Genomic DNA, 20,166 nt, shown 5'->3' with positions numbered 1-20,166 from the left:
AGTGTATTTGATAAAGAATTAAAGAATTAAGAATTATTAAACATATAATCAGCGCTAAATACGATATTTAGCCTGAATATCGAGTCTTATTAATTGTAGCTTTTATGTACATTTTTAGATTTGTTTTGAACTTCACCAATATAACGATGGCAATTGAATTTCAAAATCTGGAGGTATAATATGTTCATGGAAGGTTTATACAGGTGCTGGAATACTTTCTTGACTTATTACGTGTTGTAATCCTGATTTTCAAGCACGGATCTTGTTTGATCCTACCGCTGCGAGTTCTTACCAGTAGAAAGTTCCGAACTGTGGTCAGACACCTTCGGTAAGAAGCTAGGGGAATCAATCTGCAATTTTTTTTTCGATTGCAATGATTTTTGCGCTAGAATCAGCAGAACGACGAGTCTGAGATTTCTCATTGCTATTATTTCTGTTTTATAAATTTAACTTTATCCACTTTTACAATTATTTATATGCTGCGATTTTAACGTTTAAGATTTCTAGGTTTAGTAATATCCGCAACTGCTCAGCGATATTGCTTGGTAATATAACGAAATGTACATGGTTTAATCGAATAATTTTCGCGAAGAAATATCCGAAAATAATCGGATCCCGAAAAATAAACAAATCCATCTCTAACCTACCATTGTCGCAACATCAGAAACAGAAAAGTAGGAAACACAAAAGACTTCATCAACGTCATAACGGAATTCTGCTGGAAGACTTAGAAACTCCGAACCAACTCAACGTCGCTGTGCTCGCCACTCTAAAACACCCAGAGAGACCACCGCGGCCCGGGGTTTCGCCTCAGAACACGGAAGCCCCGTTTGCTTGGAAGCCCATTGGCTGTCGTTATTCTGCGAGAAAAACCGAGAAAACCACTGGCGGAGAACGCTCAAAGAAACAACCAGTCGTAGAACCTCCCTCGAAAGACCGCGACCTAACCTGCACCGTGCAAGAAACTACCCTTACAGGCTCTCTTATTCGCTTCACAAAACAATTCTCCTATAACCTAGCAAACTCTGCACGTATAAGAAAGAACAACGACGAAGAGGGACAAAGATGGATAGAGTAGGAAGTGGCAGAATCTTGCGCGTAACACTCGAGTAGGGAGAGAGAGAGAGAGTGAGAGAGAGAGAGAGAGTGTGGAGAGGGTGTATGGTGGGAGGTGAGGGCGGGTAAAAGCGGATGTTTGGTGAACGCGAAGAAGACGACGGGTACGAACGGGTTGTGGAGGAGGGTATGGACGTACGCGCGTGTGTGCTCGCGAGAGAGAAACGTCGCGTGGACTCTTGGTAGGGAAGCTTGTATGTATCGAGAGAGGGAGTGACACGGAGAGAAGGGAGAGAGAGAGAGAAAGAGAGAGATAAAGAGAGAAAGGAACACAGATAGCGCGGTGGAACGTAGGAACGTTGGCGAGTGGCAGTGTCTTTCCGGACGCCGCAGCTTCGAGTCACGCACGCACGGTTTCTCCCTCTCTTTCTCCCTCTCTTTTTCTCCTTTTCTCTCTCTTTCTTTTTTTTTATTCGTCCCTGTCTACCTGTCCGTCTATCTATCCACCTATCTGTCCCTCCCTGCCCCGTTCAACATTTTACCCCCTCTCCACCCCCTTTTGTATACATACATGCGCGTATCCTCTTTCTCCCTCTTGGTTAACGTTACCCTCTCCCTTCTTCCTGAGAAACTCTGTCCATCCCTCTTCACGGTCTCAGCGAGTCTGTCTTGCTCTCTCTGATTTCCCTTGATGGCTCCACTCTGCCCTTCCTCGTACTGTCTCTCCCGGTCGGAACTTCGCTTCTCAGGACGACGTCGAGGCGCGTGATCGTCTCTCCCCCACTGTTAGGAACGCGGCCAGCGAGCCAATCGGAGCTACGCTTCCGGCTACGGTGACGGCCCAATGGGCGAACACCGGCCACGGATAGACGCTGACGATCGCTGATTTTGACAGTCGACACACGACGACGATAGTAGTACACCGTGCCCGTGGCTGGCCGCTGCCTTCTCTCCTTCCCGGCCGAGAACCGAATCTGCTCTTGCTCCGGGAGGTCCTTTCGCGGCCCAACGGATCAGCGGTACGTTTCAGTTCTCCGACGAGGTTCCGTGTGTTCGAGGCGCGTACCTCGGGACTCGCGCGCTCTGCGTCTCGAATACCGGATCATCGGCGAGCGACAGAAATCCTCCCATCGGTGTGTTGATTTTGAACCAACGAACTGTTGATGTTGATCTTGGACGATGATCTTCCGCACATGAATTCGGTGAACGGTCGAGGACACCGTTGCAAGAGGGGAGAGATAGGAAGAAGGAAGAGTGTGGTCGAATCGAGATCACGTGGCCGAAGTTGAGATCCAAAGATCCCTGGGAAGTTGCAAGATTTCTGATAGCGAAAGATCGTTGTGGCCCTTTGACATCACCGGAGTTGCGATTTTTTTCGTAGTTCTCCTCGGTTCGTCCTCTCTCCGATTCTCTCCCTCTCTTGTCGACGATTCTCGGCCTGGTGACAAGTGTCCGTCCAGTGGCAGCGCAAAAAGACTGCGCGGATGACAGCGAGCGGATAAAATTACGCGCAGATGCTGAGACAAACAGAGACAGTGGCAACCGCGAAGCCTCGGTAGTGTGTCCCTAAGACGATCCTCGTCAAATCTGATAAGTGCTCTCTGCTTATTTTAAACGAATATTACTCTAAATCGAATCGAGCTAGCCGATAGAGGCGAGAAAATCAAATTGTCAAACTTTCTGCTTCGATCGTCAGATCGACCGAAGGAATCGAACTCTGTGAGTGAATTCGGTTGTCGTATAGTAAGAGGAAAAGACTAACTGAGTGACAAGGAAGAAAAAGTAAGGGATGATTTAAATGCTCGCGTGAAAGCAACCGAATGAGCTGCGTTATGGAGTACCAGCAATTGCCGCCACCGCCGGTACCAGGCGTGCTGCACCAGGCGCATCATCAGCAGCATCAGCAACAACCGGTGCAACCGCCCCATCCTCACATCGTGGTCGCGCCTGCGCACCAACAGCAACCCCAACAACCACCACCGCCACCGTTACCGCCCACCTCGCACGGCCATCAGGTGCACGCGCCACTTCCGCCCATCCACGAGGACAGCACCAGCTCGCGTTGGAGCCAGTACCAGCATTTATGGAGGCAACATCATGTATACGTAAATGGTACGAGGATTCTGTGTTTCGAGGGATTTGAACAGGTTTTGTTAGGTTTCAGGTTTGGTAGGAGGACGATTGCTACGATTGTTAGGATTACGAGGTTTCCAGTTTCAGCATTTGAACAGCACTTTTATGGTTACATGACGCGAATTTCTTGGTTTATGGACTTTCCGGATTTGTAAATTTTGATTTCCAGGATTGTAGAATCTTAGAATTACATGATGTTAGTGTCGTAAGCTTTCAGATTAGATATCCTCGAAAGTTGCTCTTTAAGATCGTTGAGTCTTACGAGGAGACAACGAGAACTGTGTAATGTGGAACGAGACGGCCGTTTCTGCACATTCGATATTTTATATTGAAGTTGATAGAACAACCTGAAATGAATTTGAGCGCGTGACTTTTGTTCTCCAGAAATTAATCGACGAATTATGTCTTTGATGAGGTAATTCCGTATTTGTTAACTGTTCTTATTGCGATTGCCAGATACAAAATTGAAAAATATGCGGGAGCACTATAATAAATAAAAATAATCGAGAATTTTTCAAATTAAATTACAAACATTTCAAAGAATATATAGTAAGAAGATAACAAAGTGCATAAGAAGATACAAAAAAATTTTATTAGTTTCTCAAAGTCGCGCACTTAAATCATTTTAGGACTGTTTTGCCATTAATTTAAATCATCGAATGCGCCTGCAGCCAACACATTCGAGAGTAATTCCTGCTAACTCCTTCTGGTTAGCTTTTCCTACTATATCAGAATTACAAGATTGTTGACAGGGTGATACAATTTCGAAATTTGTGTATTTAATCTTTCAAATTGTAAATATTTTTAGCGTTCGATTTTTAATATCGTGCAATCTTAGTTTGTTAGTTGTTGGAATTGTAAAACCGTCGATTTTTTAAATGTTTTTAGTGTAGCAGGATCTTACATTTTGACTTATAGGGTTGTAGGTCTTTCAATTCTCCGTATTTTAGTAATCTTGGTTCGTAGAGTCGTATGTTAGCAGAATCATAGATTCGCGATCTTTTCATCTATAGAATCGCCAGTGTAGCGGTTCTTAGAGTCGCAAAATCTTAATTTTCCACCTCGTACATTTATCTATCTTCCCGCGCAGTAGTTCCTAGTTAAACTCCCGTTAAGCAGTATATAAGATCAAGAATCTTCATAAATCTCTCTATAAACTCCTATAACAAGTCGTAAATCCATATCTTAAAAAATACTCCGCTGCAACGTGCTGATTCTACTGCTTTCCAACCAGTCGTATTTTTCTATCGTTAAGAGCATCACACCATCGATATATCGAATCAGTCTGATTTCCAATTCAGAAGAAACTTCGAAATACGAAATTATCCAGCAACGAGAATAATCTTTTTGTTCTTACATTTTAACTGATAATTTTTGGATCCTCTCGTAAAATATCGCTCATACGTTTAATATTAAAAACAGGACTAAAATAGTCCTTCTTAAACCATGAGATTATTCCATGAAATGGTAGGACGATTTTAGGCAATTTCCGTGATACGTCACATTTTTAACAAACCCATATCGATTCTTATTCTCGATTAAAGGCACATTTCTTTGTTTTTCGTTCTGGTGCACGTTTACGATGGAAATAACTTTATTTATATCGATAATAACTAGTTGATTAGATGTAGACTGTCTGGAACTGACATGTGCGGCTGCAGATCGCATTGTCGCTGTACGTGTGCGTTGAAAATGGCGATGCTCTGAACACCAGCTGAAAGAAAAGCAATAAAAAAGAAAAGGAAAAAAACAGACGCGAAGATGTAGAGATCGAGAGAGTCACGTAGGTTTCGACACGTGACAAACGTGGAACAGGTTTTCGTCGTTTTTCTCGGCCAACTCTGTTGCAGGAAGAGTCCGAGCGTCGCCTGTCGAATCACCTTTTGTAGCAAAAATTACTGCATCGTGTGTCTGTATTCGCGTTATTTCGCCATTAAACATGTAACTTAATAAGGTATGAATATTAAAAAGCCACGGTCGCCTTGTTCACGTATAAGAGTTGGCAACTTGTCTAAAAAAAGAAAAAAAAAGAAAGAAGAAAAAAAAAAGAAAAATTGCTATAAATCACAGACAAGGATTGACGACGTTCTATAAAAAAAAAAAAAAAAAAAAATGGCAAGGTTTTTTGAAACTAGAAAGAACTTGATTTCTCAACCTTTTATTCACATCACAGTTTCTTCCTGCTTTTTTTAAAATCTTTCTGTGACAGACAAAGCCGCGTTAAATTAGAACGTGAAAGATCACAGGATAATGATAAATGCAAAATGAAGTTTAATTTTGTTTAGTAGGCAAAACAAATCTATATTCAACCTCCATTTGTTGATTCACCAGGAATACGCGTAAACATATAATCGATTTGTACACGTGTTAAAATTATTCAACTTGTTTTACAACTGGTTTCGATATCGTAATAAAAGTTGGAAGGAGAGATCGATACACAACGATAGATTCGCCTAGAGGAGGCAGAGTGGACCATTTGGTTAATTCGAAAACATGAAGTTGATTAGAAAGTCGGAGAAGGATAACGCAAGTCCGTGATAAAAGGAGAGAGTAATCGCGGAATAGAAACGCCCACCTGTTGCTTACACCAGGTTGCCTACATTTTATTCACAATTATCACGACGTGATCTATCAGCTTATTTAGCTTAGATCATTCCTGTAGAGACTTTCTCCTTTACTCTTTTTCCTCAACTTCTTCATATCGCGAATCACGATCTCGCAATATAAATAATTCCGATGTTTTCTCCTCGACTGATATTTTTATCGACTTATCGTCCGAAAAACTACGTTTCCTACCGATCGAGATTGATAGCGTGATATGCGATGTTTAAAATCTTGGAATTTATTTCATTTTTAGTTTCGAAATTCGGTTGAGTTATATCGGCGTTTGGCATTGATAGCGGCGCAACTCATAAAACTTCAAATTTGCTTTTATCGAATAGAGGGTCTTACATTATGTTTCTATATTTATCATGTGAAACGGTATATTCATAATTCCATCAGTTTTGCGTCAGAGGGCAAAATTATTACTTGTGCCGCAATCAACCTGGCCTTAGCTTTGCAACAACACTGGCTCGTTTTCAGTTGTTTTGTGACGCTGCAAGTGGCGTATCTCGTGTCAACTCAGCCTTATTATGTCGTTCAAATGACTCACGAAGATTTCTTCGTACATTTTAAAAAGCCTCTCCTATAAAACGAACGTTTTTTTAAATTGTGTCACGAACGTTTTTTTAGCGTTGAAAGGCTGGAAGGAAACGCGATCACAAGGCTATCTAATTCTCATTTTCATAATTCCATAAAAACTGGGAAAATCAGAAGATTCCTTATTTTATCACACAGATATTTATAAAATTATATCAAAGTGTATTTCTGAGTGAGAGCTATTTCTGCAATCGAGATTAAAAACACGTCACGTACGTAAAGAACACGAGAAGGCGATAAAGAGTGTAATTTCGGACAACTTGTTGAATCTAGAATTGAAGAATCTAGAAATATAGAAGAAGAATACATATTTATTTCTACAAAGGATTAAAAGAACAATCTCGATATTGACTATCGGAATTTTAATTGCTTGCTGTGTGTTTGCCCGTGATCTTCATACGTAATATTGCACAGATGAATCTTTGTTGGATTCATTTTAAAAAGAGAAGATGCACTCGTAGCATTCTTTTTCAAAACCTTTTGCTTCATGAAATTCTCACGAGTAATAATGATTTGTCATGTTGCAGGTAGGAATTTGATCTCAGCCTTTTATTTTTTTCTCATACATGGTATTCTCGTATTTGTAGTTTGCACTTTGAGTTTGCGATGAATCTATTAGTACTGCGAAAGTTAGTTATTAACCAAGCGGAGGTCCGAGTTAACGGGTTCGAAGATGGAGCGTGAATGAATCATACGTGTCCACATGCGAACGTGTGAATTCACCTATGCACCTATCCTACTTGCGACGGAATCGACTCAAGGCTATTAACATTTGCATCCTCCCACGTTTCCCACTTGAGCCTCTCTGTTTTCTGCGCTCGTCTGTTTCCTCTTGGCGTTCGCTTGCTCGTACAAGCATGTAGAAACACGCTGGGAATTAAAGATCCTTTCATGTACCTTGGAAACTTAAAAGCTTCTGAAGCTTGCTTTTAAAAGTGGCGAAAATATCGAATATATCGAAATATTGAAATCTGTTCCTTCGTAGAAATTAGAGAATTATTCTTAAAAACAAAACTATTCGTTAATAAGGATTTATTTAAATTTACGTTTTAAATATCAGATAAATTTTATGAATAATTTCATAAACAATCTTATATCCATATTGGATTATTCGGGAAGATTTGTAGATTATAAGACATAGAAAAATCTGGAGGAATTAGCATTTCGTTGAACGACGCGTGTTTCTTTTCACAATTTTTTCCTATTTCCCGAATACCACCGTGACAACTTTGAAATTCTATTCGACCGTCTATAAGGAAAATTGCAATTATGACGAGCAACTGGCTGTTTTTCTTGGATTCGAAGTAGATTCAGCGACTAAGGTTGGAAGCTTTACGAGAATCTGGGAAATGAGTCGGAAAATCCAACCGCGTGAAAGGCGATGGACGCTGTGAAATGGCAATCGTGCAATTGGCAGCAACAGGCTGGAAGAACTTTTAGACCTCTGTTATTTTTAACACGTTAACTGCTTCAAGAAGCTAACGTGCGCATCTCGCTTGGCCGCGTTTAATAGGCCTCGAAATATGTCGTATTATCGCATGTTGGCAAGTTCAATACGATCTTCCTTTTGCTATTTTCCTCTATTGAAAAATATTACGCAAATGATCACAATTTTTCTTTTTGCTCTTAATAAGTTATTATTACGATGCAACATATGTTTATATTCTTCGTTTAATAATCAACGTAAGAACAGAACGAATTTATGTTACAACGCGATATATCTTCTCGAACTTTGTATTACAATTTTCAAAATACATTGAAATTTTCTAATCATATTATTATGACTTAGTAAAATATTGTAATTTATATGAAACAGTTTCTCGTAGATCGAAAATTCCGAATCACCGAATAGAAAGCTATGAAGAAACTATTTGCTGACATTATAAGTAAAATGTAAAATAAAATATATGGATGTTACTTGGAAAACATATGTGGTGTTGTAAATAATAGTAATTTTGATATCTTTTATCAAACATACCTTATCCATAGGGAATCCATCGTTTGAATAGCAAAATATTCATGTCTCTATCTAAAAACAGACAAATTATAATTCTAATTGCAATCCTCTTCGCAAGTACCACCTCTCCGAAATAACATCAAATCGCTTTATTAGTTTATTTGACTTAAAATTCTAACACTTTCGGATAGAATTAACGGCATAATCCATAATTAATAACCTGATAATTCACCAATCTCGATAATTTCTAAATTAATATATTTCCCACTAATTTCCTCAATTAATATTAATCTCCATCGCTGGAATGGTAAATATCCTTATCTCCATCTAAAAGCAGATAAAGATTAAAAACTGCAATTCTTTTCACCTCTAGTTCTTAAAGATCACAAATCATTGCATTACCTTATTCGATTAAAAATTCTGAAACTCTCACGACAAGAATCACACGCACGATCTCTAACCAATAAATGTTGATTTACTAATCTTAATAATCTATAAATTAACACCCCAAAAACAGTAAGAGATAACAATCGTAACCGCGATGCTCTTGGCAAATAAAAATTACAAATTCGTTGTTAAAGATTACAAATTACCGCGTTACCCTGTTAAACTTCAAATTAAAAAAAAACTCTCAAAGGTATGATCAAACACACGATCTGCGGCTTTTGACTTCATCGATCTTAATAATCTTATCTCCGTCTAACAACAAAGAAAGATTACAATTAGACCTGCGATCCTCTTAAAAATCACAAATCAGCCCGTTACCCTGTCTGACTTAAAATTCTAAAACTCTGAGACAGAATCAATCTAGACATGATCTATATCTAATAACTTGTTCGTCGATCGATCGAAGGGAGAGGAAAGAAAAAGGAAAGCGGTCTGGATTTGAATGTGAAGCGGCAGAAAAAGGAAACTTTGGTAGACGAACGCGTTGATCGATCGTTATTCGACGTCGTTTAACCGCTCGTTTAGACAGTACATGGTTGCGTCCATGGCGTGTGTGCAACACGCTCTTCTAAACACTAAACGACCTCGTGAGCTCATTGCAACGGCAGTGTGCCGGCGTTGTTGTCGGGTGTGTGCACGTCGAATTGTCGCCGGACACAATGGATCCCGAATGGGACTGCTTTCAGGGGCACAATGCCTAGGGATGGGCGGACCAGCCCGTCCTGCACTTTGACGTTCGTTCCAACATGACAATGACGAATCCGGGGATCGTGTCATTCCTCGAAATACACACTTTTTAATCTATTACAACATTAAACTGTCCTTACGTAATGCTTGTTCTATGCTATGTTTAATTAGAAATGTTTTTTTTTGGTCTAACGTCCAATAGATGAGGAACATTCATAAGAGAAAGTAAGGGAATATAATGGTTTATGTGAAAATTTGCCAGTTAGCAGCGAGTTATCGTTGTGTATCATCTTTGTATATTTTGTGTCTTTGGATTTTTTGTTTTCAGATTCTACAATTTATTTTGAATGATACTATTTCGACAGACTAACGAGGAATTTAGGTGAACTTCATAGTATGAACTAGAGTTTCCAAATACGAATTTCTGTTCGTCTTTTTCCTTTTGTTTAATTCATTGAAAAACTGATTAAAAGCAAAAGCATAGATTTAAACTAACGTTAAAAATTAATTGAAATAATTGTTAAACCGCGGATTTTTACGTATTTGTGAAAAATTTGAAGATGCGGAAATACACAGAATGCAATTAATTATACAACAATATATAAAAATATGCAAACTATAGTACCTGTTACAATGTATAGTAGGTAAAATAATTTTTTACTCATGTCCCAGTCTTTCCAATTATATTCGCAGAAATACGAATTCGTTTAAATATCCACTGTTTGATTATCATCAACGTGCGAGAATTTCATCAACATCAAAATCTATAGAATTACTTATATAAAAATTTTCCAGGCTGAGGTTGGAAATTTAAGAAAAAGGAGATTTCATTTCTGAGAAATATGTTCCTTTTTTTTTTAACATTAGCACTATCTCTACGAAGAACCAATTGATATTAAATAGAGGAACTTGGTATTCCAGTCTGGTGTGACTATTACAAATTCGATTGCATCATATTGCAAGTAAAGTAACGCTCAAGAAGCATAGCATACTAACAATAAGTCTCGCAGCGATGAGTTTTTAAGGAAACGTTCGCTCTGGCTTCTTTACTGATGGAATAGTATAGCGGTCTCACTTGTTTACTTAGATTTCTTTGTCTGCTCACATGCTGACATTGAACCATCTTTTCTTTCTGTAGTAAAGTGGAATTCTGTACTGCGTTTCAATTTTTTTCTAACGTGTTTTTTGAAATTCAAGATCACGAACTCTATTTTATTTATAATAAATTAGAATTTCATATTTCTCTTCAGTTTCTGCTGTGATCATCGTAGAATTCAGAATAACAAAACTTTGCTTCGTCTACGATATTATCGGCTTGCTTGGTAAAAAACGATCTAAGTATAAGAGTTATAACGTAATATAAGTGTCTCCGCGTCATAATCCTTGACTAATTAAAACGACTATAAAATTCTGCCAGTAAATGAAACGGTCAGTCAACATACGAGACAAGGCTCTAATATAATCGATAGTGCAAGTCGATAGAAATTAATATCGGGAACGTAGGCAGTTTCTCTGACGCAAAGTGTAGGCCGACCTGCGACCTCGATTTATGTAGCCGTTTACGTCGCTGATTTGACGACGAACTTTCCTAAAATCGTTTCTTAAATTAAATCCCCGTTGACGAGTCTTTGCGAAACGAAAATTATACTTTGCATACGTTCTAAAATTCAATTCTGTTCTCGTATGATTGATACGATTCCTAAGAAACCCCGTAAAAGGTATATAATGTATATAAAAAATATTGGTGATTGGTTTTAAGTATGAAAACTCGGTATAAGTCGCATTAAAGTATTTATTAAAATCTTCATTTGATTTTTCATATTATTCGTTCGAACATATATCATGTTCTGTAAATTTAAAAACCAAAATAATTATATATTTATTTGTAAAATGAATTATCACCTGTGAAGAAAATAAATAATATATCACTGATTGAAAAATACGAAGAAAAAAACAGACATGTGTGCTTATTAATTATGTTTTATTTCTTATTACTCTCTGACAGTAGATTTGGTCGTTCGCGCCAGACACTAGAACTACACTATGACTTGAAGCATAAAATAGAAATGCGAAAGGAAGCTTCTGAACGTAACAGAATATATTCTATACATTCCAAAAAAATCGTTCAAATATCAAAAATGCTTCCATAGAAAAAATTATTCAAATACCAAAAGTGTGTTTGTGAGAAATGACGAAATGGTGATTTTGACTATTATCGTAGGTGTAGCATTAAACGAGCGCGATCGATCGGCGAAGGGCCTGCTTTTCTAGAGCAAGTGTGTCCCACAACGAGTATGTCACAACGAGTTAGCTTTTTCCTGAAGACCGTGGCACATTGGCCGTCACCTGACCTTCCCGAAGGCCGCGCTTTAATCCTCGGCCTAAACGAAGCCGTAAGAAATCGCTTCGTATCTCTCTCGACCACGTCCACTCGCGTTACGTGCGTTCGTTTTCATGCACGTGTTACTCGTGTGCCTTCAGCAACGCGCGTGCACGCGTTGCTTTAAACTTTACACACTACGTTTCCCGATTTCACGTTTTAGGATCTTCACAATTTTTAGCCAAAATTAGCATATTTTATGCAATTTTTATTCTTTGTGTATGAATTGTTGACTATAGCTTATTAATTTGACGTGGAGAGAAGGAAGGGTTTGAAAATGCTATTTCCTGATAAATTGGTATAGTTTTGGTAATTGTTGAATTGGTAAAATTTGTTATTTAGCGATTTATGTATTGATAAATTTTGATGTTTAATAATTGATTGTATTTGATATCACTTTCGGTATTTGATAATTGGCTGGAAAATATTGTTTGATAAATTGGTATATCTTCGATAATTGTTAAATTGATAAAATTTGATAATTGGTAATACATGAATTGATAAGTGTTGGTATTTGATAATTTGGTAATATAATATTCAAGAAGCCATCCTCTAGGATAACGATCGATATTACATATTGAATTTGAGATTATTAAATTCCTTCTTTTCGATAAAATTGGCTCTGAAATATCTAGTTACATCATAAAAATGCAGCGTTTAAAGAGACACCCGAGAAGTGCGATTAGAATTTACATCCTCGCGCTGACTCTGCTGTTTACTGAATAGTCTATTAAATTTCTGAAAGCAGCAAACATTTTCAAAAGCTGTTCAATTTTCCGCTTAATTCCAATGAATGTTCTTCGAGACAAATTTGGAGATTGTAAGAATATATTGATAATAATAATCAAGCAAAGATCTTAATTGAGTCTGATAGTACTATAATACTACATATATATTACTTCAAAGTTTACGAAAGATAACAGAAGCTATGACGACTAGAGATTTGGACTCGTCTTGTGATACGGACTCAAGATCCATTTTATGCATAGCATGCAACTCGTGATGATAAGAGTAGGAGATTATGACGCCAGCATATGTTTGGAAAAGTTTATAAATCGAAATCGTAACAAAAAATTGCTTTGAAAAAGCTTCGTACGTAACTTCGCACAGTGTCTTTTTCTTCTAAATAAAAGTGTAGATAATTTTGTTTCATAGTCAGAGTGTATGGAATTTTACTTCAATCAACGATGAAAGATATTAAAGTTCATTGTCTAATAAATCATTTAATTAAAATTATTATAGAGACATTTTGACACAAGATAAAAGTATTATACTAAAAGAAAATATATATATATATATATATATATATATATATATTTATAAATTGTATTTTCTAATGAAATGTTCTTTATAATGATTTTCCTTTATAATAATTTCTAGTATCTGTATATACCATATATAAATATATATTATTGTACATATATGTAAAAATATATATTATATTCATATAGATACTGAAAATTCTTGTAAAAGGAAATCATTATAAAGAATGGCATTCCTTTAAAACGCAATTGAAATTCCCATACGTCTTAATAAATATTAATTTTCATGAAATCATTATCGTTGAAATCTCTCGTTAAGTACGAATTACCGAGTATTAAGTACGAATCGTTTGATCTACGATTAACAATGCTATATACATATTAACACGATTAGATCCATAAAAGGCAGTGGAACGAGAACTGTTCGCAGTCCGTGCATTTCGATTATTATCTGTGTTTCCTCTTACGTTCATTACGTCGGATTATTGAGTTTTACTGCATAACAAAGTCATGAACGTATGAGCAGAACCAATGACAATCATTTAGCTGTGCGTATGTGTCTGGACACGTGTAACATAAACCAACAATTATTGTAGAAAGGCAGGGAAAGGAGAGGGGATCAGGAAACAAACACACAACGATTTATTCTCCTGGTTTCATATAAACATCCGTACGCGGTTTTTTAGAAGCTCGGATGCGATGAACTTCATTAACGTCCTGCTATTTGCAGTTTAATATATTTCTTACTTTTTTTTAAATTTATATATATATACATATAGATTCAACATCGCATCAACTGCAAGGTTATCAGCGAACGAGAGGGATTTCATATAATTTTCTCTTCTATGTTGCAATATTTTAAGATCTTATGCAAGTTGATTATTCTCGTTTAGTTTGGCTGGTTGATAACGCAATTGTTAAAATTGCTATGCTTCTTCTTTCTTATTTGCATTTGAGTAGGAGAAACGAAATTTTTATGGAGAATATAGAAGGAAACAGAATTGTTGGATATAATTAGAAATTTTTCTTCTTTCAGCGCAACTTTTAATTTTTCCAAAGCTGGAACGGTTTTAGGAGAAAATACAAAACATTGGTCTTTCCGTGTTTTGGAACTTTATTGCGTTTAACGTCTCCAAATGAGGAAAAGTGAAAAATTTTGCACTGCTACGTTTACAAAATTAAAAATTCTTCGAAAGGATGTACCGATTCAAAAATTAATACCAGGAGAAATCCTTAAACATTTCCATGAACATTTGCGCTTCTATTGTATCTACTAAATTTCTAAACGTATAAACGGCAAACTTCTCAAACCAATCGCGCTCTTGATTTATAAAAAAAAAAAAATAAGAGCAGGAAGAAAAGGATGTATAACTACGAGAAAGTTTCTAAAATCCTCTGAAAAATTCAGATTTTCTCAAGTAAAGAAGGAATTACAGGATTACTTGCAAAATTCAGAAATGGCTTATGGCTAGGATTACGAAGAATCACGAATCTTCCTTACAGATCTATTCATAGAAAAGTCGTTAGACACGGTATTAGTAGAACTTTTGATTAACAATATGTTATTCCTCGAGTTGACGTTCGAAGAGAGAAAGAGAGAGAAAGAGAGAGGCGAAGAGAGAAAGAGAGGACTCTGTATATACACATAAACAACGTGCAGCACGCGTGCATCCACGTGCTCGCCCGTCCACGGAATCCGATCCGCGAAATTGGATTTTGCTTGAGAGCATCGATCGCTAGAAAACGATTACTCAGGAGATTTTGCGCTTTTTTTCGCGCTTCTCGCTTCTTTCATGGACGCTGTCTTAACGCTTCGCGTACGGATCTCGCCATCCGATCGTTTTCAAACTGGTGGATAATTACATTCTATCGAAATTAAAACGGAATTGAGCGTTATACGAATAGAACGCTGTTAAAAGATTTAGCGTTAGATCTTATTTTTAGGAAATTTTCGATATTATCTTCCTAAAATTATTATGCTTCTCGATACGGAAATTTATTCGTCGGAATATTTCGATTTGCTTAGGAATTAATGAAATGATTTTTCTTTCGAGATTTTATCTCTCTGGACGTTATATCTCTTTCCTTTTTCATGGATATTTTTTTGCTACTTAATATCGTTTATTGTATTTTGATTTTGTTAAATATTATATTTTCCCTGAGATATTATATTTTTACTTGGTAGATTTTTCTAATAATCAGAGCATAGTTCATGCTCTCAAGACATCACGATACGCGCGCGATATCAGTTTTTATAATAATACTTTATAATGTTTACACAGCAATGAACTTTATGTACAACTTTATGTTCTATAACATACGGATAGATTGTGCAGTAATACGTACAGTAGAAATTCGGTCAGCAGTGGACGCGTTAATAATCTCGTACAGCTTGTTTAAATATCTGCAATATACAATAGATAGATGAATATGAATAATCAAAGGATACAGGAAACATCAAATGGCAGAGGTATTTAGGTCAAAATTTTATCAATCATCTGCGTGGAATTGTAATTAACAAATCTTCTACGTAAAAGTGATTCTAATCTCAAACCGTAATTATCATTGTCCATTTCTGTCTTACAACCAGTCGGCTTTCTGCGATATTAATGAAGCAACGTATTATTTTTAATTCGATAAGGTACCTTAGAAAGAATAAAATAAACTGTACACGAGCACGATCGACGTAGAAGAAAAACTTCTGTCGGTTAACATCATACGATGGAATTACTATTAACAAGCTGTTATTAACTGCTCAAGCAGAAGGAAAATAAGAAAAAAGAAGATGCGTATTGATCGAATGCAAAAACAACGGAAAATAACGTTTCGCGAAGATAAACGGATAAATAAAAGTTAAACAATCGTTCTGATGCATACACAGGATGAGCCAATAAGAGGTACTATTTAAAATAACTAGCTACATATTGGTTTTATCGAAAAACGTCTTAAATGAATTACGTTGCATTTCAAGGTACTCGACGACTGGATGCAATTTTATTTTCTGATATTTTATATTTTCCGATATATCGAGGTGATCTTGGATTTCTTAAATGGCATCGTATATTTATTATAACATTAGTCGATCCAGTTGTGCATTCTCTACAAGAAAGTATTATCTTATTTATACCGAAGAATCATTCGTCTGGCGGATATTTTAACTTATATTTGTTAAATTTAACGTACAAAAGATAAAGACAACGTAATCATAAGAACACCGCCTGGCGTCGTTCTTTGACAAAAATAATGTTAAAATATCTGCCAAACTATTGGTTTTTCGGCACAAATAGAATATTCAGAATATTCAGTTGGATCGATTGATGTTATAAAAAATATACGGTACCGCTTAAAAATCTCAGGGTTATCTTGATATCTCAGAAAAAGCAAGATATTAGAAAATAAAATTGCACCCATCCGACGAATCGCTTGAAGTGCAAATTAATTTATTCTAATGCGTGTTTTGATAGAACCAATAGATAATGTGTTATTTTAGATAGTATTTCTTGTTGACTTACACTGTGTCGTATATGTTAATTAATCGGTAAAAAAATTCATTTCACTTGTGAATTCTCAGCTAAGCATTTTCAATAACGTCATTATAGGAACGTATTTTTTCCGCTAATAAATCTTTTTCTTCTTCGTACACCTTTCCTCTCCATGAATTATTCACGTGCTATTTTTTTTGTCTGTTTCTTTTTCAGGTAAGCTGCACACATAATGAAATAACCCCAGTCTTACTTACATGTAGAATCCTTCTGGTGTGCGTATGTAAGTAGATCTTTGCATTCTTTTCGGCCGCGGATTTTCCAACACTCTATTCTCTTCCATATCTTATTCTCTATTTCACGTTGAATTTTTATCGAATTGATTTTCTTCGAATTTACCTTTTTTATTCGCTTCGATATTTGTTGTTGTCCTGTGACGTTTATATTTCTTCCTTAAGAGAGCCGAAGATAGTTGTGCAAATTTTAGAGTCTAAGTGTGGTAAAACTTCATTTTGAATCTTACTCGGTGTTTTTTAATTAATGCATTTCCTATGAGAAGTCTGTAACGTTTGTTAATTGATATTTTACTCTTGTGGAAATTTGGATCCTATGTCCCTTCATATCGCTAATATTCGTTTCTTAAGATTAATTACTTTATTTATGTTAGAAGAACTATGGATAGATAGATAGATGCACATAATCTAAATGTGAAACAGTAATCGAATCTCACTCGAATCTTCGTACATTCTTAATCATGTTATTCATATAAAAGTCAAGGAATTTCTAGTAATAGCCTTTGCGTAATTGTTCGATTCAACTTGACGTGAGACATCTTCAATTCTAATAATTTGATCGTCAGCATTAATGAAATGTGTAATAATGAAAAGATGTGATCGCTACATCCTCAAATAAAAGAGCTAGAGGGAGAGTATACTTTAGCGATTATCGTGTCAGCTATCTCGTACAATATAAAACAAATATCCTCCCGATATCGTAAACTTAAGCAAGTTTTCTAAATTATTAAAGCAAACTTGGTAAAATAACTAACTTACTAAACTTACTTACTAAAATAAAGTTACTTAAGTAGACTTAGTAAAGTAACTAATTTACCAAACTTACTTATTAAAGTGAAGTTACTTAGGCAGACTTACTAAAGTAACTAACTTACTAAACTGACTTACTAAAATAAAATTACTTAAGTAGACTTAGTAAAGTAACTAACTTACTAAACTTACTTACTAAAGTGAAGTTACTTAGGCAAACTTAGTAAAGTAACTAATTAAATTTACTTACTAATATAAAGTTACTTAAGTGAACCAAAAATTTCGATTCTTTTGTATTCGCAACCTACGATACTTGAAATTGTTTGACACACACACACACACACATACACATATTTGGCATTGCAAAGAAAATGGGCGACGATGCACGTGGAATTGAACGTGTTAGAGGGCCAGTGTTTATAGATATACCGCGACTACATAAATAGGCAGTCAGTGTTATCGAACGAGACCCGGCTTTCACGATAACGTCGGCCTCCTCGTGAACCTCGACGATAAACTTTTCATTCGTTCACTACTGGTGGATGTGATCACTTCTACCCGAAGCTAATTAAAATTACACGTCGGAAGCAAACGGTTTCGTGGTCGTGTCCAACTTTCTTTATTCCTACGTCCCACGTTCGTTCTTTCAATGAAATTCGATGAATGAAAACGTACATTACTATCATCAAATCAGAGAAGATTTTCGTGTTAAGGATCGTGTCGAAGTGGATTTTCTGATCCAAGAAACCATCTCGTTTCGTTTCATTGACTTATCGATCGTCGAACGAGATTATGGCTTTCATTATTGAGGATGGTTTCTGCGTTCTTTGTTATTTTTCTTCTGGAAGGGATATCAAGGAAAAGACTCTCTTAAATATCTTTGGCTTTTATCTATTGTTCATGATAAAATTCATCTGCCAGAGGTTAATTATCTACCAACAAAAGTAAAATACTAATGGAGAATCTGTTAAATTTTGTTTTAGTTAAATCGGTATGAAGAAGGAGCCGGTTAATTAATATTAATTCGTTATGTCTTCCTTTGACAGATTATATTTAATGGAGAAATTTTGCTAAGAATATTTATCTGAAGAATTTCAAAAATTTTATGAATAAAGATTTCACTGAAAATTTATTATAATATAATTTCTTTATAATTATATATTTATATGTATATTATTTTTATATTAATTATATTAATATTAATATTAATATTTATATTAATTATATTATATTTATATTAATACGTTTAAATATTTTTGGTTTAATTTACTATATATTTCTCGTCATGAGAAAACTCTCTGGATTATTCAGAAATCTTCCCTATTTATCAATAAAATTGGAAATAATTATTCCTTTGAGGTTGGTCTAACAATGATTACTCTATGTCGTCACCCTGTCACGAAAGTTTAGGTTAAATTAATGTCAAGGTCACACTTATTACATAACCGTGTAACCCCTTGAACGCTGTAACGTCGATGATAAGGGCGTTCTTTTTTCGGAATTATCGGTACCAGCTAATAACTTCTAATCTCATATTTCTTCAAATGATTAAGCCGGTCATTCAAGCTAATATATAAACATTTCCTTTCTTTTATATCTATTAAAATTGGAAACAAAACTCGTCAGTTGGTCGAACGTTTGGAAAAATTCGAGGAAAGAAGCAACGTAGCTCAAGCGTTTTTGCAACGTTTAAGCTTATCAAACCAAAAAGGAAGGTTTATCGAAGACAATTGGCTCATTTTAACAACGATGACCCATTTCAATAACGTTATTAAAAAAATAGCGTGACTGACCATGAACGAAACATCATATATGTCACGAAAATATTTCAACATTTACTGAGAAAACTTTTTACAAATATATTACGTGTATTACACAGAATATTTTAAATTATAGAGTTTCACTAACACTGCAGTGACTTGTAAGAAATGTGACACCAGTGCAAGTCGTGTAAAAACTAGTAGATTGATGCTAGATTAAACTTCGATAGTTAGATACTTAGATAGTTTAAAATAAATTGGATTACGAGATAAATAATTTAGAAAAATTATAGGAATTCTATAATCGAAAATCCACTCTTCTAAGTTGTCTTGTTTTGTGACAATTTATTTGAAAAAAAGTTTGAAAAATAGTTATGCACGATCTTAATGATTGTTATTTACTTATTTAATTGTCTCAAATTTATGAAAATCATGGATCTTAGAATTAGAGAATTCTTCGAACGATATTTTTACAGTTTTTCTATTTCTCGATAAACGATCTTAACGACTATTATTTACTTATTTCATTGTCTTAAATTTATAAAAATCATGGATCTTAGAATTAGAGAATTTCTTCGAACGACATTTGTATAGTTTTCCTATTTCTCGGTACTCGTTATTCTCCATGTTCGTTAAGAGGATTGTATAAATCGTTTAACACACGCGGAACTCATTTGCCCATTTTCTTTACTTTTCCTGTTAGCAGATAGAATAACTTACTTTCATTCGAAACGCTGTTTCTCCAGCTGTTTGTCATG

At 35.6% G+C, this 20,166-nt stretch overlaps 1 protein-coding gene and 1 long non-coding RNA gene across 9 annotated transcripts in view; one reads left to right on the top strand and one right to left on the bottom strand.

The window, feature by feature from the left end:
• The window catches only part of LOC139992879 (thyrotroph embryonic factor), a 100,649-nt gene that overhangs the window by 30,871 nt on the left and 49,612 nt on the right, over nt 1-20,166 (top strand). Inside the window, exon 1 of one of the 8 annotated variants that reach the window (XM_072014171.1) lies at nt 1,461-3,168. The exons of 6 other annotated variants lie outside the window; for them this stretch is intronic. In XM_072014171.1, coding sequence (XP_071870272.1) covers nt 2,877-3,168 — 292 coding nt within the window. In that variant the 5' untranslated portion in view covers nt 1,461-2,876. Of the gene's footprint in view, nt 1-1,460; nt 3,169-20,166 lie in introns of those variants that run through there. One more of the 8 variants, XM_072014173.1, reaches the window with a different exon arrangement.
• On the bottom strand, nt 17,147-18,041 carry LOC139992888 (uncharacterized). The gene is made up of 2 exons (XR_011801233.1): nt 17,899-18,041; nt 17,147-17,306 (listed from the first exon to the last, which is right to left on the bottom strand). It is a non-coding gene; the product is annotated as an uncharacterized lncRNA (long non-coding RNA).

The sequence above is a fragment of the Bombus fervidus genome, chromosome 12 (genome assembly GCF_041682495.2).
Source record: "Bombus fervidus isolate BK054 chromosome 12, iyBomFerv1, whole genome shotgun sequence".
NCBI classification, from domain to species: Eukaryota; Metazoa; Arthropoda; class Insecta; order Hymenoptera; family Apidae; genus Bombus; species Bombus fervidus.
The sequence above is the reverse complement of the archived record's forward strand: the minus strand, read 5'-3'. Positions and strand labels throughout refer to the sequence as shown.